Below are 21,983 nucleotides of genomic sequence, written 5' to 3' on the forward strand. Positions count from 1 at the left end.
AAATAAGGATTATAGCTCCTACCCAGGTATTCTTTTGAGGAACAGCTTTGTTTTAAAAGCAACAACAACAACAACAAACCCACAAGAAGCTATAAAGATTTTGTGCTCTTTTGTGACTTTTCTGTTAAAATAGCTGTGTTCTCCTTTCTTTTTCTTGTTTGGTCACTTTTCCGTATTATTTTTGTTATATTCTGGTCCAACAATCTTTACCTATATTTGTTGACCAGCGTTTTTTCCCTAACCTGGGACACTCTCTAATCCTTTATCAGAGGTGTTGTCAAGGTAGGAAATGTACAGGGAGCCTGAGGACCATCCATAACAATAAAATAAAAAGGACTGCAACCCTCTCTCCCCCCGCAGTACAATAGGAAGTCTGTTTTAGCCTCTTGTTAGAAAAAGTGTGAAACACCTAAAGGTTCTTCTTTGCTCTTTTTATGAAAAGAAAACAAACCAATTCTCTCTCTGTGGTAAATTGCTACTTTTCACCTTCCTAAAAAGTAGCTCTAATCTTGAGCCAAATGCTGTGTTATAGGTTTTGTTACTAACAGTAAAGAAAACAATTTTCCTTAATGCATGTTAGAAGAATGATAAATAGAACACCTATGCAACTAGATAGATTTTAATTGTGATTTTACAGATAACAATAGCTCCATAATGTATTGAACGTGTACTTCTGAAGATATGAATAAATAGGAAAAATAAAGCAGGAAAAGTGGATGGGAGAGAGAAATGTTGCCATTTCTCAGGAGGCAGCCCTTTCCCATCTTCTCAACTCATTCCATGTATAATCTCATTCTGTCCTCATGGCTTTAAATGTGATTTATGTTCAATCATTCCTAAATTTACTTGACACACTGGACCTCTGTTTTTAGTTACCTGCCTGTGTTTCTTACTATCTACCAATAACTTAACAATTTGAATTTCTTATTAGCACCTCCAACTTAACATTTCTTTTTTAAGTTCATTTATTTATGTGAGAGAGAGAGAGAAAGAATGTGGACAGGCAGGGGAGGAGGGAGGAGAGAGAGACAGAGGGGGAGAGAGAGAGAGAGACAGAGAGAGAGAGAGAGAGAGAGAGAGAGACAGAGACTGACTCCCAACCAGGCTCCATGCTGATAGTACAGAGTTTGAACTCATGAACTTCAAGATCATGAGCTGAGCCAAAATCAAGTGTCAGATGCCCCCAGTTTAACATTTCTAACTCCTCTCTTCCTCCACAGATTAATTTATTTCTTGACAAATCTTTTCTTCCTCTAGTGGAATTCATTTATAGAAACCTAAACTTTTACCCAGACATCTAAGTAAACCAACTCTCCTTCCTCCCTGTATTCACTCCTTTATCATGTCATGTTGAGTCTTGCATCTCAATTCCTTCCCTTTTTTTCCATCTTCACTGTCACCTCTTTGATCCAAGCTACCATCATACCTGGCCTCACTGAGTATTAGCATGTGAGTAGGTTTGCCAGATAAAATATAGGGCACCCTGTTAAGTCTGAAGTTCAGATAAATAATGAATTTTTTTTAGTATATGTTCCAAATATTGCATGGAGCATACTTATACTAAAAATACCTTTGTTATTTATCTGACATTCAAATTTAATGGTCATTCTGTTTTGTTTTCCTTCTATATTTTGCAATCTTACATGATCTGAAGAGAGGAGAGGTTGTTCAATATGTATAGGGTAGGCAGGAAAGGCTGCCATCATGAAGGGACACTTAAGCAGAGACATAAGGTTTGTGAGAGACTGAGGTATGTGAACACCTGGAAAGCAGCATATACCAAGGTCCCAAGGCAGGAGCGTGTTTGAGATGTGGCAGAAATAAGAACAGGAGACTATAATCAGGTGAGTGAGGAGGAGAAGGTGAAGGCACATTTACTACTGAGAAATGGATCTGTGCTCCTTGTGTTACCAAAATCTGATTTCTAACTATGCGAGATCAAAGGCTAGACCTTGGGCTCCAGTAAATTCACCAAATACTGCCCCGTGAGAACTCTTGGGAGCTGGCCGACCCTTGCCCTAGAGGACTTGTATCAGAAATGTGAACAAGGAGGCTTCTGAACGTATATCTTTGAGTAACATGCTTCCCTAATGACTTCTATAATTGACAGTTAAGTGAATATTGTGATGTGATATTATACCCTCAATACATTGTTATTTAAATACAAATGTGTGGAAATGTGTGCTTTAGCAAAGTTAAAATATAAATTATATTTCCACTAGACAAATTATATATTTTCTTTCTTTGCCATCAGTAAGGCAGTATATAAAGAGTGTGATATTAAGAATCCTCAACACAATGTAAAGAGTGTAGTGGAACGTATTTATATTTATCTTTCATGATGCCTCCAATGTTGACTGTTCTTTTAGTCTTTGTAGTGCATAAGTAATAACCTCACCTCCTGGCTTTTCCCAAAGGCCAGAGGCCTCTGTGGCACAGAGAGTGACTGTTCTGTTTTCAGTATAAGCATCAGCAACACAAATATTTTAGGTATTAAATCAGCTGAAAAAAAAGAAAAATTAAAAGAAAGGTTTTCACCGGTCTAGGCTTCTTAGTTGTTTGAGAGGATAAAGAAGTAATTCAACATGCCTTCAGTGAATAGTAAGAAAACAAAAAGTGAAAAAGCAGGAACTAAACATGTCTTCAGTGCATTCTATGTTAAACTGAAGATTTTTGTATGAATGAGTATAGAAAATAAATACGAGAACAATGATAGGAAATATATGTGTCAAAAAACATGTGAATTAATCTCAACTAGAATACTTAGCAATATAATAAAAGGCTCAGCCAGCAGGTAGGAACACAGTATAAGGATTAGGAGGTTAAGGGAACAAAGGATTTTTTAAAAGCACCCTTGAAACTGAAAGCTTGAACAAAATGCGTTTCTACTAAAGAATGGAGCATTATAGATACTCTTACTTTGTTTAGAATGTGGTTTTAAGAAGCAGTGTTCAATATAGAGAAAAAGAAGTTGTCCAACTTCTTAGAAAAGAACCTATTTCTTATAGCAAATGGTTTTATTTAAACTTTGCCATTGACTCACTAGATTATCTGGGACAAAATTGTCTAACTTCTCATGAATTTGTTCTTAGGTCCCCAGGATTCAAATTTTTAGAGAGAGAGAGAAGAGTAAAATCTTTTTTAAAAATTATGTATTTTTTGGTACATAATCAAGATAAAATCTAGATAATCTACCCATAACAGACCTAGATATGGGTATCCTTCCAACCCTGTGAGCTACCCAGGTCCTTTAAGCCAGGTCAGGAGGAAAGTGGGTCTGATAATCACTAACAATATCTTAGCATAAATTTGTCAAAAACTTTTGCAGTTGCTTTTCAAAAGATCTGTCGATTAAGGGTCCCCACGTAGTGCATGTTTTGTGGTGAAATTTTAGTAGTAATTACTTTTGGAACACTCCAGAGAGCCTTTACAGTGTCACTGCTGCAATAATTTTCTCCTCTGTCTGCCTGTTGGGATGATATTTGGATCTTATAAGTTGTTCTTTAAGTTACATGCAAATTCACTCAAAAAGTGTGCTTTACTTTATTTTAAAATATATGTGTCAATATTTATAGAAAATAATACAGCCAACTTGTGATAGCCACATCCACTGCTTTGCCATTTGTATGCAATGGATCCCTAAGACTCATGCATTCAGATGATGGTACCTTGAATCTGACCCCCAAATAATTAACATTTAGTTTTCCTTTGTTTTGTTCATGTTTTCACAATAAAGCACGTATTCCAAATACATGAAGCTATATTTGATTTTCATAAACTTAAGATTATAGTGGAGAATTACTTTCATGAATATTGCTGGAAATGTTGAATTCCATTCATTTCAAAGTGACAGGTTTATTACTTTGACATCATCATATGTTCGTTAGGTCTTTGGAAGAATTTAAGACAGACATGTACTGTTTCCAAGTTGGTGGTAGGCCAGCAGACTCCTTAAGATGAAAGTGTCATAGTAGAAACTCCCTTTCTGCTATCTAGAGATTTGTTTTGTCAATCATCTGTTGGGCTTTCCCTATATACATTGTGGAGAACTTAAAGTTAATCTTATTTATTACAGTCATATAGTCACTCAAAGTCATTATGAAAATTTGATTAGAATTCCAGTTTTGTTTTATTTTGCAAGAATCATTTTTAGCTTATTTTCTTAGAGACACACTGTTTTCCTCATGTTGATGAGGTACCACACACAGAGAAAAATCTTAGATGCACAGTGCGGTGAATATTTATATATACATTTATACATCTGTGTAACTGCCACTCAGACCAAATTATAGAACATTTCCAAGATTCCAGAAGGCTCTCCTCCATCTCCTTTCAGGTGATATTCCACCAAGGTAACCAGTTCTCTGATGTAGATTAGTTGTACAATCTTTCGAACTTCATATAAATGAGATTATACAGCCTGTATTCTTTTAGGAATGGTATTCTTTTTAGTTAATAATGTATCTGTGAGATGCATTCAAGTTGTTGCATGTGTCAGAAGTTTATTCTTTTTTTATTACTGTACAATTTTTCATGGTGTATACCACAATTTATTCATTTGTTCCCTTGTCAGTGAACATTTAGATTGTTTTCATTTTTATCTTATTATGAGTAATGCTACAAATGAATATTCTCTTTTTAGAGAGATATTTACACTCATCTTTTGTGCTCATTTTTCTTGGGCCACTGAATTTCCAAGTCATAGTGTTCATGTGTATTTAGCTTTAGTGAACACTTCCAGTTTTCTAAACTGGTTGCATTGATTTCCACTCTCACAAACAATGTGGGGGAGCCCTTTTACTCCACATTCTCATCAAAACTTGGTGCTGTCAGTTATTTAACTTTTAGCCATTTAGTTGTATGTCATTGTGGTCCTACTTTGCATTACTAGATTACAGATGTTATTGAGCACCTTCTCACATGTAGATTGGGGACTTGGATCTTCACTTTTGTGAAGTGCTTAGATTTTTTTGTGCATTTTCAAAATAGGGTTTTTAGCCTTTTTCTTCTTGATTTGTGACAGTTCTTGTTTATTATGGTTATGATATGTTACTGGATATACACATTGCAGTAGTCTGTGGCTCCTTTTGACTCTTTTAATGTTGTCCTTTGATTAATAAGTATTTTAATTTTAATGAATTCCAGTTTGTCAATCTTTTCTTTTTTTTTTTTTTTAACAGTGAAGATTTTTTTTCCTTTTTTTTTCAATGTTTTATTTATTTCTAGGAGAGAGAGAGAGAGAGAGAGAGACAGCGTGAGCAGGGGAGGGTCAGAGAGAGAGGGAGTCACAGACTGAAGCAGGCTCCAGGCTCTGAGCTGGCAGTCAGCACAGAGCCCGACGCGGGGCTCGAACCCACGAACCGCGAGATCATGACCTAAGCGAAAGTCGGACGCCCAACCGACTAAGCCACCCAGGCGCCCCTAGTTTGTCAATCTTTTCTAATTGGTGCTTTTGGTGTCCCTTTAAGAAATCTTTACTACTCCAAGTTCATGAAGATCTTATGTCTTTCTGTAGCCCTTTATTATTTTACATTTCACATTTAGGTCTAATATCATCTCTAATTTCTCTGCATGGTATGAGGTAAGGATCAAGGTCTAGTTTTTCTATATGGAAATCCAGTTGACCCAGAAACATTTATTGGAAAAACAATCCTTTTCCCACTGAATTACACTGGCACCCTTGTGGTAAATAAGAAGACCACATGTGCATGGGTCTATTTTGGACTCTGTTGTTTCCTTGATCTCTTTATATGTGTCCCAATGCCACATTATAAAAATTTCTGGTGTGTGATAGTGCAAGTTCTCCAGATTGTTTTTCATTTCATTGTCTTAACTATTCTAGTTTTCTTTCAGTTCCATACAAATTTGAGAATCAGCTTATTAGTTTCATACACACACACATACATTCATACCCATACACACTCACACAACCCTTTGGTATTATGCTGAGTCTAGAGTTAAAACTGAGAATTCAGATCTTAGCAATATTGAATCTACCAGTGTAAATACTTGATTTAATCCTTGAGTTATTTATGAGGCACCTGGTTGGCTCAGTCGGTTAAGTGTCTGACTTCAGCTCAGGTCATGATCTCATGGTTCATGGGTTCCAGCCCAGCGTCAGGCTCTGTGCTGACAGCTAGCTCAGAGCCTGAAGCCTGTTTCAGATTATGTGTCTCCCTCTCTCTCTGACCCTCCCCTGCTCACGCTGTCTCTCTCTCAGAAATAAATAAAACATTAAAAACAATTTTTTAAAAAAATCCTTCAGTTATTTAGGACTTAAATCTCCCTCAGCAATGTTCTCTAGCTTTCGGTGCAGATCTTGAGGAGGTGCTTTGTTTTTGTAAAAATGACGATGAATTCAGATAAAAAAAATTGGTAATGTTTACAAAATATCCAATTTTAATGTCATTTCAGAACTGCAACCATGTTAAGATCTTTGAGATAGGAATTTCCAAAGTAGCGAAGTAATCTCTAAGATTATTCAGTACTACAATTTCACATGTCTGTAATGCAACTTTTAAATCTGATTAAGTGACAGCACTATTTAGAATCTGATTCATTTTTTTAGTTAAATATATTTAGATGATGTTCTGTCACCACCCCTGAAATCCATGATACATTTGTTAAATGATGGGCTGAGGAGCTGAGCAGTTGAACTTGAGATTCGGTACTTTCCACTTTCCAGAGATCAAGCGATCAATTTAGTTTTGAACAGTTTATCTCCCTCTCTGTATTAAAAACTTTGAGATCATTAAAATCAACCATAATTTTAGACCTGAAGAATTAAGAATGTTGTGTGATACCATAAGAGTTAACTGATTATTTTTAGAATATCTGTCCATTTAGATAGTTACCTTGACATATTCTAAAATTTGTTCCAGTTTTGCCAGAATTGACTATAACCTTCATAGACTGTAGCCTGAATTAGATTTAAGCATATCCCAGACAACAAAAAGTTAATGCATGCAAATACATTACTGTATGAAGGTGTTGTGGTAGTATTGAATATATGCATTCACTGTAAGTAGAGACTAATTTTTATCTTTTTTTAACTTTCATTAGATATGTTAGCACATAATTAATACTTTCTCAATGATTTTATGCAATTTTTAAAAGTATAGACCACTTTTGTATGGCAGACATCTTTGCTTCATAATTTTATTGTGATAACTTCCATCTGTGTTGCTGCTTTAGTCAGTTCAAGCTGCTCTAAGAATGACCCAGGCTGCGTGGCTTAAAGAATAGACATTAATTTCCTACAGTTCTGGAGGCTGAGAAACTTGAGGTCAGGGTTCCAACATGGCCAGATGCTGGTGAAGGCCCTCTTCCTGGTTTCCTTATATGGTGGAGAGAGAGGAGAATCTTCTGTATCTCCATACTCTTCTAAGGATGCCAGCCTCATCCTGAGAGCTCCACTTGTATCACCTCATCCAAACCTAATTACCTCCTAAAGGCTCCACCTCCAAATACTATCACATTGGGGATCAAAGCTTCAACATATGCATTTTGGGGGGATGCATTCAGTCCATAGCAGCCCCCTTGTCTAGAGTTTAGTAACACCTGACAAGAAAACTTGATTCAAATTTGTGTTAAAATACAGTAGCAGTTTATTTGTTTTAATATTAGAATATATTTTGAATATGAACTTTTAATGATGTTAAAGCTAGATAATTTCCTAATGTCCAAAATGTATAGCAACAATTAGAAAGTTAGAGTAATAGTAGCGTTAGTAGTGGTAATGATAGCTAACACAAGCATTCACTCTGTACCAGGCACATGTAACTCTCACAAACTCCTCACAAATACTCTGATGTGGGTAATATTCTTATCCTCAATCTATAGAAATTTAACAAAATTGGTTATTATTTTCATTTTAAGTTTCAAGTTGTATTGTCTGATTCAAACATATTTTTTAAAAAATTGATAAAAAATGCAGTGCAAATCTTCATTTTTTTAAACATAGAAAAACAGTGTCCTGTACTGAGAACAGAGGGACAGCAGTTTCCACAGGAGAACAGAGATAAACTTGAAGTTTCAGGTAAGCATTATAATCCTTTGCAAAAAAGCACTTTGTGTAATTTTTGTGTAAAATTATCAGCACATGATTCTTTGATACTATAATTTAGGTTGATAACATCAGTATAAGAAATTAAAAAGGAAGATAAATGATGTAGAAAAAAAAGAGCAGAGTACTGTATTAACTAATAACAGCTCAGCTTCTTGGAGAAAAATAGTTATAGAAACTGTATCCATTGTAGAAATCTTAAAAAAAGAAAAGAAGATTTATTAAAAAAAGATCTCACTACCCAAATATAATGGTGATTCCTATTTTTGTATAACATTCCTATCTTCCTTTCTCTGTCTTCCTTTCCTCTCTCTCCTTAACTCGTTCCCTCCCTCTCTCTAACACACATACATAATCATAATACATATTTTGAATTTGAAATCAAAGTGTTATATATATTCTAAGGCATTTTTTAAAAAAAAAAACAAGGCTGCTTAAACTTCAATTAAATCGCTGTAATTTTTTTAGTTAACTAATTTTCTGTCATTAGACATCAGAATTGCTACAATGAACTGCTCTGATTACTTTCTTAAGATAATTCCTAAGTCGGGGCGCCTGGGTGGCTTAGTCGGTTAAGCGTCCGACTTTCGCTTGGGTCATGATCTCACGGTTCGTGGGTTCGAGCCCCGCGTCGGGCTCTGTGCTGACTGCCAGCTCAGAGCCTGGAGCCTGTTTCAGACTGTGACTCCCTCTCTCTCTCTGACCCTCCCCTGCTCATGCTGTCTCTCTCTCTCTCTCCTAGAAATAAATAAAACATTTAAAAAAAAAAAAAGATAATTCCTAAGTCAAAGAAAATTAGTGTTTGATTCTTTTGCAACATATTTTATCCTCCTGTATCCTAAAAGGAGAAAAATGAAATCAAATTTTTTGAGACCAAACAACAGGGTTTTATTTGAAATAAATCAGTCTATAGATAAGGGTGACAAAAAAATCCTGTTTAAAAATCAGTATCTCTGTGAGTTGCCTAAATTTAATAAAACTGCTTGATTAAATCATATGTTACATTTTATAGGTTTTGACCTAGGAGAGAGCTTTTCTCTGAGACGTACGTTTTGTGAAGGTGATAAAACCTGTTTCAAATTGGGAAGTGCATTTCTTATTAGAGATACCATGTAAGTAAAATAATTTTTCTTTACATTTTGATAATACTACATAAACTATTTTCTAAGAAAATTTCAAATAATTTGTTTAAAAGATAAAAATAAATCTTCTCAGTGGTGTCATACTCTCTTGAATGCTGTAATAAGTGGACTGTTTGTATATTCGTTGTTTTCAATAATCTTTGGAATCTGATCTTATTCTATGTTATAAATGCCATTCACCCGTACAACTAGAGGCATAGTCTTTGCAGAATGGTAATTAAATCCATTTTGAAGAAGTATTATTTATGTTTAAAGTAGATATAACCAAAGTTAAATCTTAAAATGTGAACTTTAAAACAGAAGATTCAATGTAGATTTCGAGACAAAAGACTCATATTTATTGCAATCATTTCTACGTTTACTATGCTTCACGATAAATTAAAACAAAAGAACCTAGCCTTTAGGTATTCCTCTTATATAAGGTGTAGAGTACATAATAACATAAGGCGATAACATCATTATAAGATGGTCTTGATACACATTTGATTTCAAAATTGATTTACCAAACTTTTCCTTTCTTATCTTTATTATTCTTTTTCTACTGTTAAACCTGAGATTTAAAAAAAAAGGTATTATGTGCCATTTAAATATTGACAGTTGGTCAGCAACTATACAGGGCAATAAAACTTCCCCATATGGCTTACATGTAGTTGGAGGATGAATACATAGTAATTCAGAAAGCTTGAGTCATTAGGAAGGCAGATATAGCATCTATGGTCATGATATTTAGTCTTTGAGTCCAAGATGAGCATTCCAGTTTATGAATGCACTGCAGTGAAAATAACATTAAAACTCTGGTTTAATATACAACACAGATGTTTTTGTGTGAAAACATATATGGATGTTTTCATTTCTTGATGAGTAGCCTAAAATTTACGTTACCAGACAAGGTTGTTGAGAACCCTAGCATTTGAATTCTCAAAGGGAGATAGCATTAATTATCTTGTTGCCTGTCTTCAGATGCTCTGTGTAAACTAGGTCCCTGGCTCACCTTTTCCCTGAGAAAAATTAAAACATTCTGCTTTGTGGTTCTTTAGATGATTTTAGTTTAATGACATGGTTCCTTAAAAGTAAACTGCTCATTAATTGGTAAGAAATAAGAGTGTTAAGAAAGAGAGTAGTCTGATATTGGGGGATATAATGGGTGACCGTCAGGAGGGGCACTTCAGCAGTTTTGACTGTACTGTTACAGGTGACTTTTAGGTGGCTTCACATGCAGACATTTAACCCTCAGAGAACAGCAGTTCCATGTTTGGGTATTCATATCCACTAAAGAGAAGTCAATATGTAACATATATTCTTATGTTTATATTTACTTATTTATTTTTTATGTATCATATACATGATTTTAAACTAGTAGTATATAACCTAATTAAAGAATTTAAGAAAGGCAATAAATTCTGCTTTAAAAATTAAGGTGCATTTCCTCTCCTGCTTTCTTCCTGACAATTTAAATTCCTCTAATTCTGTCCAGGTGGCTAAAGGATTGGAGTGAAAACTTTTTAAAATTCATTGGCACTGTATATAAGAAGATGTAGCTAATTTTGAGTAGTTATGTTGGAAAATTTACTGCCTTATTTAGGCAATGCTATTCCCCTTTCATATGTGTGATAATAGATACTAGCCACAACTTGACATTTATTTTCCAACCTTTAGCTCTAAATCATTGTGTGATCCCTGGGCTATCAATGTAAGTAAATTCCCTGGCTCTTCAGAGCAGAACCCTGGTACCTCCACTACAGGAAACTGGAGGGTATCTGGTTAAGCTGACTAGCGAGTGTCAACTAACTTGGCTTATCTCCATTTACATTTCACTCATTGAGCCAAGTATGCTAGGATGCTTCTCTTGCATGATGCCATTTTGATTTTTCAATGAGACTGGAGTAAAGTTGCAGCTATTTATGTATTTGTAAATAAGCTGCCTTGCAGAATCAGCATGGGAAAAGGCAGATGTTATTTTATGTGGAAAATGAAGATTTTCTCTGTGCCTGAGATTATTTTTATAGTTCTGTCATCTTCCAGATGAGATTCATGAGGGGAGAGATTTAATGAATGTGTTGGTCAGATCCTTATTGGGCACACTCAGTGTCTTGAGCCTGGCTTAATGCGGGAATCTCAGGGGCCAGTTTTGCAGGGGCCTTCGAATAAACATTGTACACTTAACGGTGACACATGCTCAAGCAACATCTGAGGAGCTTTATGTATTTGGTTTTATTTTAAATTTATGTCCATTTCCTCAGTGTTCCTTGGGATAGCAAATGAAAGTATTTGTGGGTATTAAAAGATTCTTTTCATTGGTTTCTTTTATCTGTAACAAGTACCCTTGGTTGTGCAAAAGAAATAATTCATTATTTCTGTACATATTGAGAGTTCTATCCCAGGTGATCATGCTCTGATTATCTTTAAATTGTGTTTTGGCCATTATCAGGGCAAAATGGTAACGTTTTGGGAGAAAATATTCACAAAACATGCATATACTACAGAGTACCTTATTTTCTTGGTATAATACAGTTCTTTCATTAGTTGTTTCTATAGAAACATGTTTTAAATGAAAATGCCACAAATAACTAAATAAAAATGTCTTAGCGGTTGAATATTTTAGAAGAGTTGATAAATGTTGAATTCCCACATCCTGTTGATTCTGAAGGGGGAACACTCTCTTATTTTCACTGGCCAATGAGGAAATCATTTGATTTCAAATGCACCAGGGAAATGAATTACACTGATTTATTGATTTCAAGGATGCTAAAAAGCCTTATATCTGAGGTCCTATGATTGATATCTAGTGGCTATCTGGAATACTGTGTTGAGAAGGATTCTGAGGCCATATTAGATTCAGCCAACTAGAATGTTATGATCCATTACCAAAAAGGGGAGAGAGGAGTACTTATGTGTGTTTCCAGTCTGTTGTCTCTCTGATTTGGGATGATTCCTCTGAGCTGGTATTATTTGCAACTCAACCAGCTCCTTAAGAATGATGGTAAATGAGGCTGTGTGTGAAAAAAAAATCAACACAGATCAATAATATTTTATGAGTTTGAATAGTATAGCTAGACACAGTGGCATAATTGACAGATATGGTCCCCTTAGCTATCATTACAAATAAGTAAATCTCCAGTGAAGAGGAATCTTCTCTCTCTCTCTTTCATTAAATTGGTGGTTACTCTCCGGAAGCAAGGGCTATTTCTTTTCAAAGCTTTACATGGAAAAAAAAAAGAGCTTGTAGGAGCTATTCTCATTTACATTTATGTTTTTATAAACATAATAATCCTCCACAAGGAAGAAATGCCAAATTATATATTTGGAAGATGGGTAGTGTTATTTAGGAGTTATTCAAGTTCTCTGAACCTTAACAGTTCCCTTGGAAATAATCCTAAATATAGGGAAAGCTGTTTTGTATATTGTAGCATGATTTATACCTTGTCTGTGCTAGTGTTGAATGATTCACCCTGTGCACATGTCTTTTCTACATGGACCTTTACATTACTTCCAGATTTTATCATTATAAATAACATCACCACATCCGGGAAGGTTAGTTTTTCCTTGTGTTTAGAATTATTTCCATAAGATTGATTTTTCTCAGTGGAATTACTAGTTCATTTTTAGAGATCTTGATATATACTTCTAATTAAGTTTCATCATTGTTTTAGCCTTCTACTCTGTATAATATCCAGTGTCTTCCATAGCATTAGACATTATCATTTAAAAATTTTGTCATTAAGTTTTTTTTTTTAACTAAAAGCTTGTCACAATTACAAATAAAAGTAGCTTACTACATAAGTATTAAGGGTTCCTGAAATGTTTCTGTTCTGCCAACCGGTGAATAAAAGGTAGCATTCAATAAGTCACTGTAATGAATACGTGGTAGTGTAGAGCTCATTCTTTTATTCAACAAGCATTTATTGAGCTCACTGTGGACTCTAGTAGGCTCTCAGATTACAATGGTGAAAGAATGTGGGTCCAGTCTTGCCTTCTGGAACCTGCTGGAGAGACACATGGTACAGGGAAAAGCTTCACTTCTCTCTTGCTTTGACCAAGAAACTGAGACGTGTTGCCTTCTATCATCAAGCATGGCCATGGGTCTCAGGGCTACCCCTTCCCTCATAAAGGATAAACTTCCTTTAGCATCCCACACAAGGCTGATTTTCAGTCTTTCCCTCATAAGGGCAGGTTTTCTAACCCATCTTTCATTTTTATTGCTCTTCTTTGGGACCTCTCCAAGTTCTCAAAACCAGTTAAAATCTGTGGCTCTAGAAACTATGTTTAGAACTCTCGTACTGAAGCTTCTAATCTCTGAGTGTTTCAGGAGGATTACTTCACAATTCCATTAAACTATAGGGAATGACTATTCATGCATCCCTTGGGTTTTCATTTGGGCCATCCTATCATTCTGTAGATAAGAACTTTCCCGTGTAAGGAAAAGTGACTTAATTAAAAAGTTGTCCAGCAGTTAATATAAGACTGAATGACTGCTACACATAAGTCTTATGTCGTCACTGTATTTCCTCAATTGTAGTTTGCCATACCAAAAAAGTGAATGAGCCATTAAGTCCAACATTCTTAAGATAAAAAGAAAAGCCTGATAGGTTCACAATTACTGATTTTTTTAAATCATACAATATAGCCAAATTACATATATTAGAATAGAATATTTTTAAATGTTATTTTATTTTGAGAGAAAGAGAGTGAAAGCAGGGGGTAGGGGTAGAGGTAGAGTGAGAGAGGATCTTAAGCAGGCTCCATGCTGTCGGCACGGAGCCCTAAGTGGGGCGTGATCCCACAAACTATGAGATCATGACCTGAGCCAAAATCAAGAGCCAGACATTTAACTGACTGAGCCATCCAGGCATCCCTAGAACAGAATTTTAAGAGTATGATTATACAGGTTTTAAGAATGCCTGGAAATATTTATATCTTAATCACAATAACCTATCTCAAGAGTCTATGTTATTTTTTTCTAGCAAATTTAAGGCTGTTGATATATTCTAGTAACAAATTGCTTTGTATAAAAATGGCTACTAAAATGTAATATAATATGAAAGATTATGAGTTTAGTATTATTATCATCAAATTTTAAAAAGTTGTAATTTTTTCCTTCAGATTTCATATAATTCAGTGTTGTTTGGGGAAAGGGAAGGAATGTCAGTCATTGATCATATGTGTATAGATTCTACAGTATTCATATCTATTTTATTTTTGCTTTGTTTTATTTTCTTTGATTTGTTTGAGAAAGAACATTTAACATGAGATCTATCTTCTTAACACATATATTATTAATGACTATAGGTACAGTGTTCAAGAGGATATCTTTATAGTTTATTTCCTATTTTATTATGGCTAATTGCATGAAGTATCTTATCTTAAAATGTCCTATGGCAGTTACTTTGAGAGTAGTGAGGTGCCAGTTAAATATACTACTTAGAAGTCATAATAATGCAAATGCCATCATAAAGTAATAAAATCAGGTGTTTTATTTTGGTAATTACTTGGGCCAATTTGACAGGCATTGATTAATCTACTACTGTTAGATTGTATATTTAATTTTTCTTTCTTTACTTATTTTTCTATCCAATAAATCTAATCTCCTAAGCTGTCACGCTGCTTGGGTGGGACCTGTGAGTATGTATCTGTGGAGTGTACACTGCAGGTTCTTAGAGTATAGAAGAGAAAGAAGGCATGTAGCACATCCCTCAAGTCATCATTAATCTTATGACCCATAAAAATGCTGTGAAGACTAATTAATTATTAACCTTAGGTAGTTGCAAATGTATTGCTTTTACAATGGCTGTAAACCTAAATTTAAACATGATCTTAAATTTATAAATTAGGCAGAGAATTGACTGTAGTAATGCATGATGTTTTGTTATACTAGTGCTTAAGAATAACTTTATAAGAACTTGACAGATTTTTCTGTGTATTGATCATACCATCTGTGATTGAAAAAATAGCATCGGATAGTCTAATCTTCATTCTGAGACAGAGAATCAGATAGTGAAATACAATTTTGATTTCAGTGATTAAACTTTGAAATGTATGTCAATCAAGGAAGAAAAATTGTGTTGGCTAATAAACTATTAATTTATTAACATTTCAATTCCTTCAGCTTAACCATGAAAGGTAATCAGAAAATAAGCATGGTAGCCAGAAGCTGCTTATGTTATTTTGTGTGACTCACGTAAGCTTGGTATACCTTATCTATTGCCTCATTTAAAAAAATTTTTTTTCATGTTTATTTTTGAGGGAGGGGGAATGGGCAGAAAGAGAGGGAGACACAGAATCCGAAGCAGGCTCCAGTCACTGAGCTGTTGGCCACAACATGGGGCTCAAAGTCATGAACTGTGAGATCATGACCTGAGCCAAAGTCAGTTGTGTAACTGATTGAGCCACCCAGGTGCCCTTATTGCCTCATTTTAGTTAACACTTACATTTCCTAAAATACATTTTTTCCAGATTAGGTGAAATTTTTTTAAATTTTAAGCTAAAAAGTAATATATTCAAATAATTGACTTTAATCATTCCTCTCACCATGGCTATATCCCTGTAATTTAGAAGCAATCACAAGTTCAGTGAAAATTTCAATTAATATGGACACGTGTGGTAGTGCCTTGTAGAATTCACATCAGGTTGGTTAAATATGAGATTGAATTGACCAGATGTTTTGCACCTAAGGTATTCCTCTTTCTTAAACCATCTCAACTTCTGCTTCTACTTCAGAATTTTCCTGCTTCAGCTGTCCTCTCTAGAGGTGACCCTCCTGGTTTCAAAGGTTAACCCCTTCACTTGTGCTCTTAATTTTCTCCTTGTCAGCGTCCTTTAATACTTTGATCCACCCATGATACCCTTTGCTCTTGTGTTTTCAGTGTCCCTCTCCACAGTATCCTGGCTCTTAGTCTACAAATACTTAATCCTTCTCTGTTCTAGAAACATTTTTCCTTGACAAATCCCTTTACTCCCAAACTTCCCAAAGGAATAATGTTACTAACCACTTTTACTTCCTCACACATCCCTTAGCCCCTTCATATTTGACCAGGAATTCTTTTTTTTTTTTTTTAACATTTATTTTATTTTTTAGGATAGTGCAAGTGGGGGAGGGGCAGCGAGAGGGGGACAGAGGTTCTGAAGCATGCTCTGTGCTGACAGCTGCAAGCTCAATGTGGGGCTCAAACTCAGAAACTGCAAGATCATGACCTGAGCTGAAGTTGGATGCTTAACTGACTGAACCACCCAGGTGCCCCATTGACCAGGTCTTCCTGAACACTGTGGAGATTTCTTTCAAAGTTACTGGTGTCCGTGCCCTGTCTCAAATGTCCCTAAGTATCTTTCTACAGTGCCTTTCTGTACCTGTGTCTCTCTACCTGTTCTATTCCACCCATCATTTTTGCCAATTTGAATCTTACATATCCTAGAAAGTTCAGTACACACCCTACCTTCAAATATAGCCCTCATTGATGTCCTCAGGAAAAATTGTTTTTTTTTTTTTAGTTCAGTATACTTTTCATGTAGTGTTAACCTTATTCTAGTTCAGATAATCCAAATGTTCCCAGGTCCCATTAGTATTCCATTCAGGACGTCATCGGTTAATATGACAATGTCGTATTAACATTAGTGTCTAAATTGTGATGATTCCTACTCTACCTGCACAACTGTGGAACCTCAATCCCCTCTTTTTTTGCATTTTATTTTATTTTTTTGATAGTTTATTGTCAAGTTGGTTTCCATATAACACCCAGTGCTCATCCCCACAAGTGCCCTTCCTAAAATCACATCTTGTTATTTTGGGGAGCCCCAAGAGTGTTGCACAGGTGCTCATGTTCAAAAGAAAGTGCACTCTTATCCATGTGTTCTAATCTCCTTGTTTTTGCATATCACCCCTGTCTTTGTTGGGAATCCTCTCCATAAAAATGCCACTCCGTTGGGCCTTAGCAAACCCCTACTCATGGCTGCTCAACCTCAGTCCTCAGGTGCCCGAGTTGCTCTGTGGCTTATAGCTAAGTGGGGTGTGTATGTATGCATGGCATGGGGGAAGGCATGAGAGTGAAGGCATGGGTTCGGTGATCCTTTCTCTTACTGTCCTCTGGACCCCAAGGCCATGCCCAAGGCGTAAAGCATCACAATGTATTTAACAAATTAATCCAATCAACTCGGCATTCTTTCCTTATGGCACTCAAAAGCTCTTAGATATATGGGCTAGAAATTCCTCCCTATTATCTTTATATTTCTATCTTTCTTCTAATTTACCCATGATAATAATATAAAATTCCCTTTGTTTACAAGGTATATGGAAAAGATATTTTATTATATACGACCCCCTATTATTTCTCAGTTCAGCTTTGATGGCAGTGAAAGAAAAATTCTAACAAAGTATTTCATTTGATTCCCAGACAACACTGAAGACTCACTATGTGCCAGGCACTGAGAATTTAAAGATAAATAAAGACATGGTCCCTGGTGTTGAGTTATTTCTGTCTGGGAAGATAGATATGTCAACAATTGGCTATTATGGAATATAGTTGCAATCTTTAGATGTATGTATGTAGATGAAGATGAAGAACAGATGAAGAGATCGACAGATGAAGTCATTTTGAGGGAACCAGGGAAAGCTTCACAAAAGATGTGAGAAGTAGAAGCTTAAAGCATAAGAACAAATTTGCCAGGTGAGCCAGGGGCTAGCATACAGTAGTTAGAGGGAATATCATTTAAAGGTCAAGGCAGTTTGAATAATGGTAAGAAATCCCATGTGGTGGTAGTGAGCACAGGTGGGGACAGTGTCTGAGGAGTGGAGGAGGCCAAAAGGGCAAGCTGAGGTGCTGTTCTGAGAGAACTTCTGTGCAGCCTAAGGGGCTTGAACTTTATTGATAAAAATAAAGTGAAAGGTAAAAAGTTTTGACGGTCTGAGGAGAAACCAGAGTACCATAGTTATACTTCAGTAATACTGTCTGAAATAAAGTGAAGGTGTGAGAGCAATAGCATTACATTCTAGGGGGGAAATTCCAAACAGCTGAATATATGCCACTGGGAAAAAATCACAGCTTTCAACTAGGTCTAAATGATCCTGAGGCAGAAGCCAAACCCCCAGACTCAGGAAGGACACTTCAGTTTTCAGAGGACCTCTTGGAGGTGAGGTTTGATCCAGGATTCCTTCCTTCTTTCCTTCTTTCTCCCCTTCCTTCCTTCCTTCTTTCCTTCCTCTTTTTGGATGGAAACACCTGAAAAAGTTACTTTCAAAGCCTTTCTGAAGCACGGCTTCTCTAGTCCATCCTTCATTTCTGTTATCTGAACGTCACTCTTGTTTTCAAAGGGAAGTCATTTACAATGTCACAATGAACAAGTGCTAATCATAACAGACATGATTATTAGAGAGTCATCGAAGCTTTGTTTTCCCATTAACAATCTGTCTGTCTGAATCCCCTTAGCAAGCACAAAAAGGGTAAGATTTCAGTCTCTGTGGCTATGGAACTCAAACATCACCACCCAGCTTGGTAGGAAGCCATTTCAGATAAACCCTCCAGGCCCTGCTGGCCAAATTGCTTGTAACGTGACAGGTGATGGTGGGTGTCAGCTGGGAAAGAAATGACTTACTATAAACTCCAAGCATCTCTCACTTCACTCTCAGGAAATGTAACTTGTATCATATTTCTCTTCCTGGAAGATATTCAGCAAGTCAAAGGCCCCATTGATACTTGTAAATACGGAAGTTCTTCATAAACTCTGCCTCACGCTTATTTAGAATGGAAGAATTAATTTGGAAGCCAGTTCTTGACATTTAAAAATAGATTTTTTCCATTTAGCCATTTCATTTTAAAAGCAAAAAAGTAAATAAAGGTTGGTCTTGCTAAATATGACCTGGAAAACTCACTTCATCCCTACCAAAATAGCACTTTTGAAAAAAAAGGGCTTTGCTTCAAGCCTTGTGCTATGAGCTAGTTGAAGAATTACCTCTGGAACCATTGTAATTAGTAACTGAACTTTTTAAACACTTTGCTCTTCAAATGTGTATCATGCTTGATTTTTGGAACACCATATACAAAATTAAATTTCTCTAGCATAATTATGTCCTCTTGCTTTTCATTATGAATACTGAAATCATGAAAGTTTATTTCTCTTTGTTTTTCCTTATTTACATTTTACTTCTTGCCTCATAGTGCTTATTATTTAGTTAGGTAAAAGAACAAAAAAGAAACTGACAGTCTTGTTTTTTTCTTCTTAATCCCCTTTTATTCTGCAGTTTGGTTTTGTCTTTTATTGTTTTGTATCTATGAGACAGAGATGTCACTTGCCATATTACAAACTATGGTCTTTCTAGGAATACTGAACAAATACATCAACCTGAACTTGCTGTACAATGAAATTACCAATTACTTAATATACAAAGAAGTAAAAAATAATTATGAGCTTCATTATGGTCTTTATTTTTCTTGACAACAAACCACCAGGGCCCAGTTGTGGAAAATAAATGAGACCCACTCCCTGATTCCATCTCCGCATACAACAACTTTATCAATAAATATTTACATATACTTTAAAAGGGTAAATTATATTTTTAAGTTTTATGATTTTTCCTGGCTTGGCCATGCTTGCAATGCTCCCCTTCTGGAAGGGAGTATGAAAAAGCGGAGTTTATCCTTTTAAGGTAGTTCTTATCGGTTTCTCACTAACTGGACAGCTAGGAATGTCCATTATTTGTTCATCTGGCACCCTTCTGCACCTGAGAGACCAGACACTTCAACTTTATTAAGTTAACTTTGTGTATAGCTATGTTTGGCATTGATTTCATGCCTCAGGGGATGAATGGGATAGAAGCTTCCACTGATCCCCATGCCAGGAAAGCATTAATGTATCAGTGCTAAGGGTTCTCCTTCCATAATCATTTGAAATAGTCACAATTTATGGTCATTATTTTCACATTTTAAGAAATTAATTATGTTTTTAGTCAGGTTACATTCTGTTGGTGTTCTCCCTATGGTATTAAAATCCCGATATATTTTCTCACCAGGAGGATAAACACAGAGGCACTTTTTATCAGAACACTTCATGCTTTTCTTCATTTTGCATAATTATTAGTATATGTATTGTTCTCATAATTTTTAATATTTCCTGAAAATTGCTCTTATTTCTAAAGAAATGCTTGGTGGAAAATCCTAATTTTTCTAAGAATGATCTCTAAGGAATATAGAAAAAGCATTCCTGATTGGGTGTCACCCTCTGTCATATGCATATCTTTCTTAAAACCCAACAGATTGTAGCCTCATTTTAAAGATATTATTGTGTGGTTTGCGATACTTCCTGATCTGTGCTCAAAATATGATTAGGGGAAAAACTGTAATAATCATCCCCTCATGGCTACTGGTCATAATGTGCAAGTGTCATAATGAATGCTTTGCTCTGAGCCCCAAATATGATTTATTATTGTTAATATTATCGTGATTGTTAACATTTTAACTAATCATTTCTTGATACTAAAGTTTGTTATTTGTTTATATTCCCCCCATTTCACCTAGTACTCAAAAAATTAGGGTTTTTTCCCTCATTTATAGTCCCAAAACATTTACTTTTAAGTCAGGTCACTAATGATGAGGGAAATTTTATTCTTAACCCAGAGGATGCAAGCAACTTGATATACTGGAAAAAACTGACCTTGGAATTAGAAGTTCCGAGTTCAAGTTCCATCCTGACCTCTGTCTGGCAGAGTAATGGTGGGGCAGTTATTTAACTTCTGTGGCTTTAATTTCTCATTTATGAAATGAGATGGCTGATCTAAATCACTCTGAAGGTTCTTTTCAGCTTTAGGACTATAGAACTACAGGAAACTATTATGTGTGGCTTCTTAAAATTGAAACATTTCCAAGCACCAGAAGTCTTCTGCTGAAGGACACTTTTGGTGTAGTTTCTTGGGGCAGCTGTTCTGTGTTGCTGTAGCCTGTAGAGATTTAAAGTTTCTTTTTGAAAGTAGGAACACTGTGTTTTTTCCTGGATTCATTTTGTGTCAGACTTTTTGATTAACCTGCTTTAAATCACATAGAGCTTGAATTTTTTTCCTCTTCTATTTTTTTGGTGAATGTGATGTGGCATAGTCTTAAAAGGCCTTAACGTTAAGGCATTATGCAAATAATGCCAGGTGTTTGACATCTGCCGGGACTGGTCATAGGGCTCATTATGGATTGTCCATGAAAGGCATACATTTTTATTTGTGCTTCCTATATGCCAGATTAGTATCTGTCTAAAGCTTGATTTAGAGCACCAAGTCTGGCAAAGCCCCTATTTGCATGGAAATCACATTCTAGTGGTTGGATACAGGCAATACGTGTGTAAACCAATACATTTTTTTAAAAAAATTGGGTAGTTATAAGCCTATGAAGAAACTAAAAGAAGGTAATATGTTAGGTAGTAACTTAGATGAGAACAGCTGAAGACCTTCTAGAAGTGACATTAGAGCTAAGAGCTGAATAGTGAGGAAAAAGTCATCTAGGTGATGACTTCTGGGAATGACCATCCCAGGAGAGAAAACAGGAAGTACAAAGGCCTAAGACCTCAATGAGCCTGGTGTGCTTAAGGAACAAAATTCAAGTCACTGTGACTCGAATATGAGTGCCACATAGAGACTGGAATAGGAGATGACATGTTAGAAGAAGCAGGGGTCAGAACAGATGAAGCCTTGTGAGCCATGTGCAAGGACTCAAAGACACTGTAGGAAGGCTGTAAGTAAGGGAGGGACATGGTATGATTTACATTTTAATAGCTCAACCTAGCTGCTGTGTGAGGACTAGACTATAATGTAA

At 35.7% G+C, this 21,983-nt stretch overlaps 1 protein-coding gene across 1 annotated transcript in view; it reads left to right on the forward strand.

Annotated features, from left to right (window-relative positions):
- Nucleotides 1-21,983, forward strand: part of COL19A1 (collagen type XIX alpha 1 chain) — a 329,204-nt gene that overhangs the window by 17,395 nt on the left and 289,826 nt on the right. Inside the window, exons 3-4 of the mRNA XM_039245800.1 lie at nucleotides 7,964-8,038; nucleotides 9,078-9,177. Coding sequence (XP_039101731.1) covers nucleotides 7,964-8,038; nucleotides 9,078-9,177 — 175 coding nt within the window. The remainder of the gene's footprint in view (nucleotides 1-7,963; nucleotides 8,039-9,077; nucleotides 9,178-21,983) is intronic.

The sequence above is a fragment of the Hyaena hyaena genome, unplaced genomic scaffold, assembly GCF_003009895.1.
Source record: "Hyaena hyaena isolate Hyena2069 unplaced genomic scaffold, ASM300989v1 scaffold_271, whole genome shotgun sequence".
NCBI classification, from domain to species: Eukaryota; Metazoa; Chordata; class Mammalia; order Carnivora; family Hyaenidae; genus Hyaena; species Hyaena hyaena.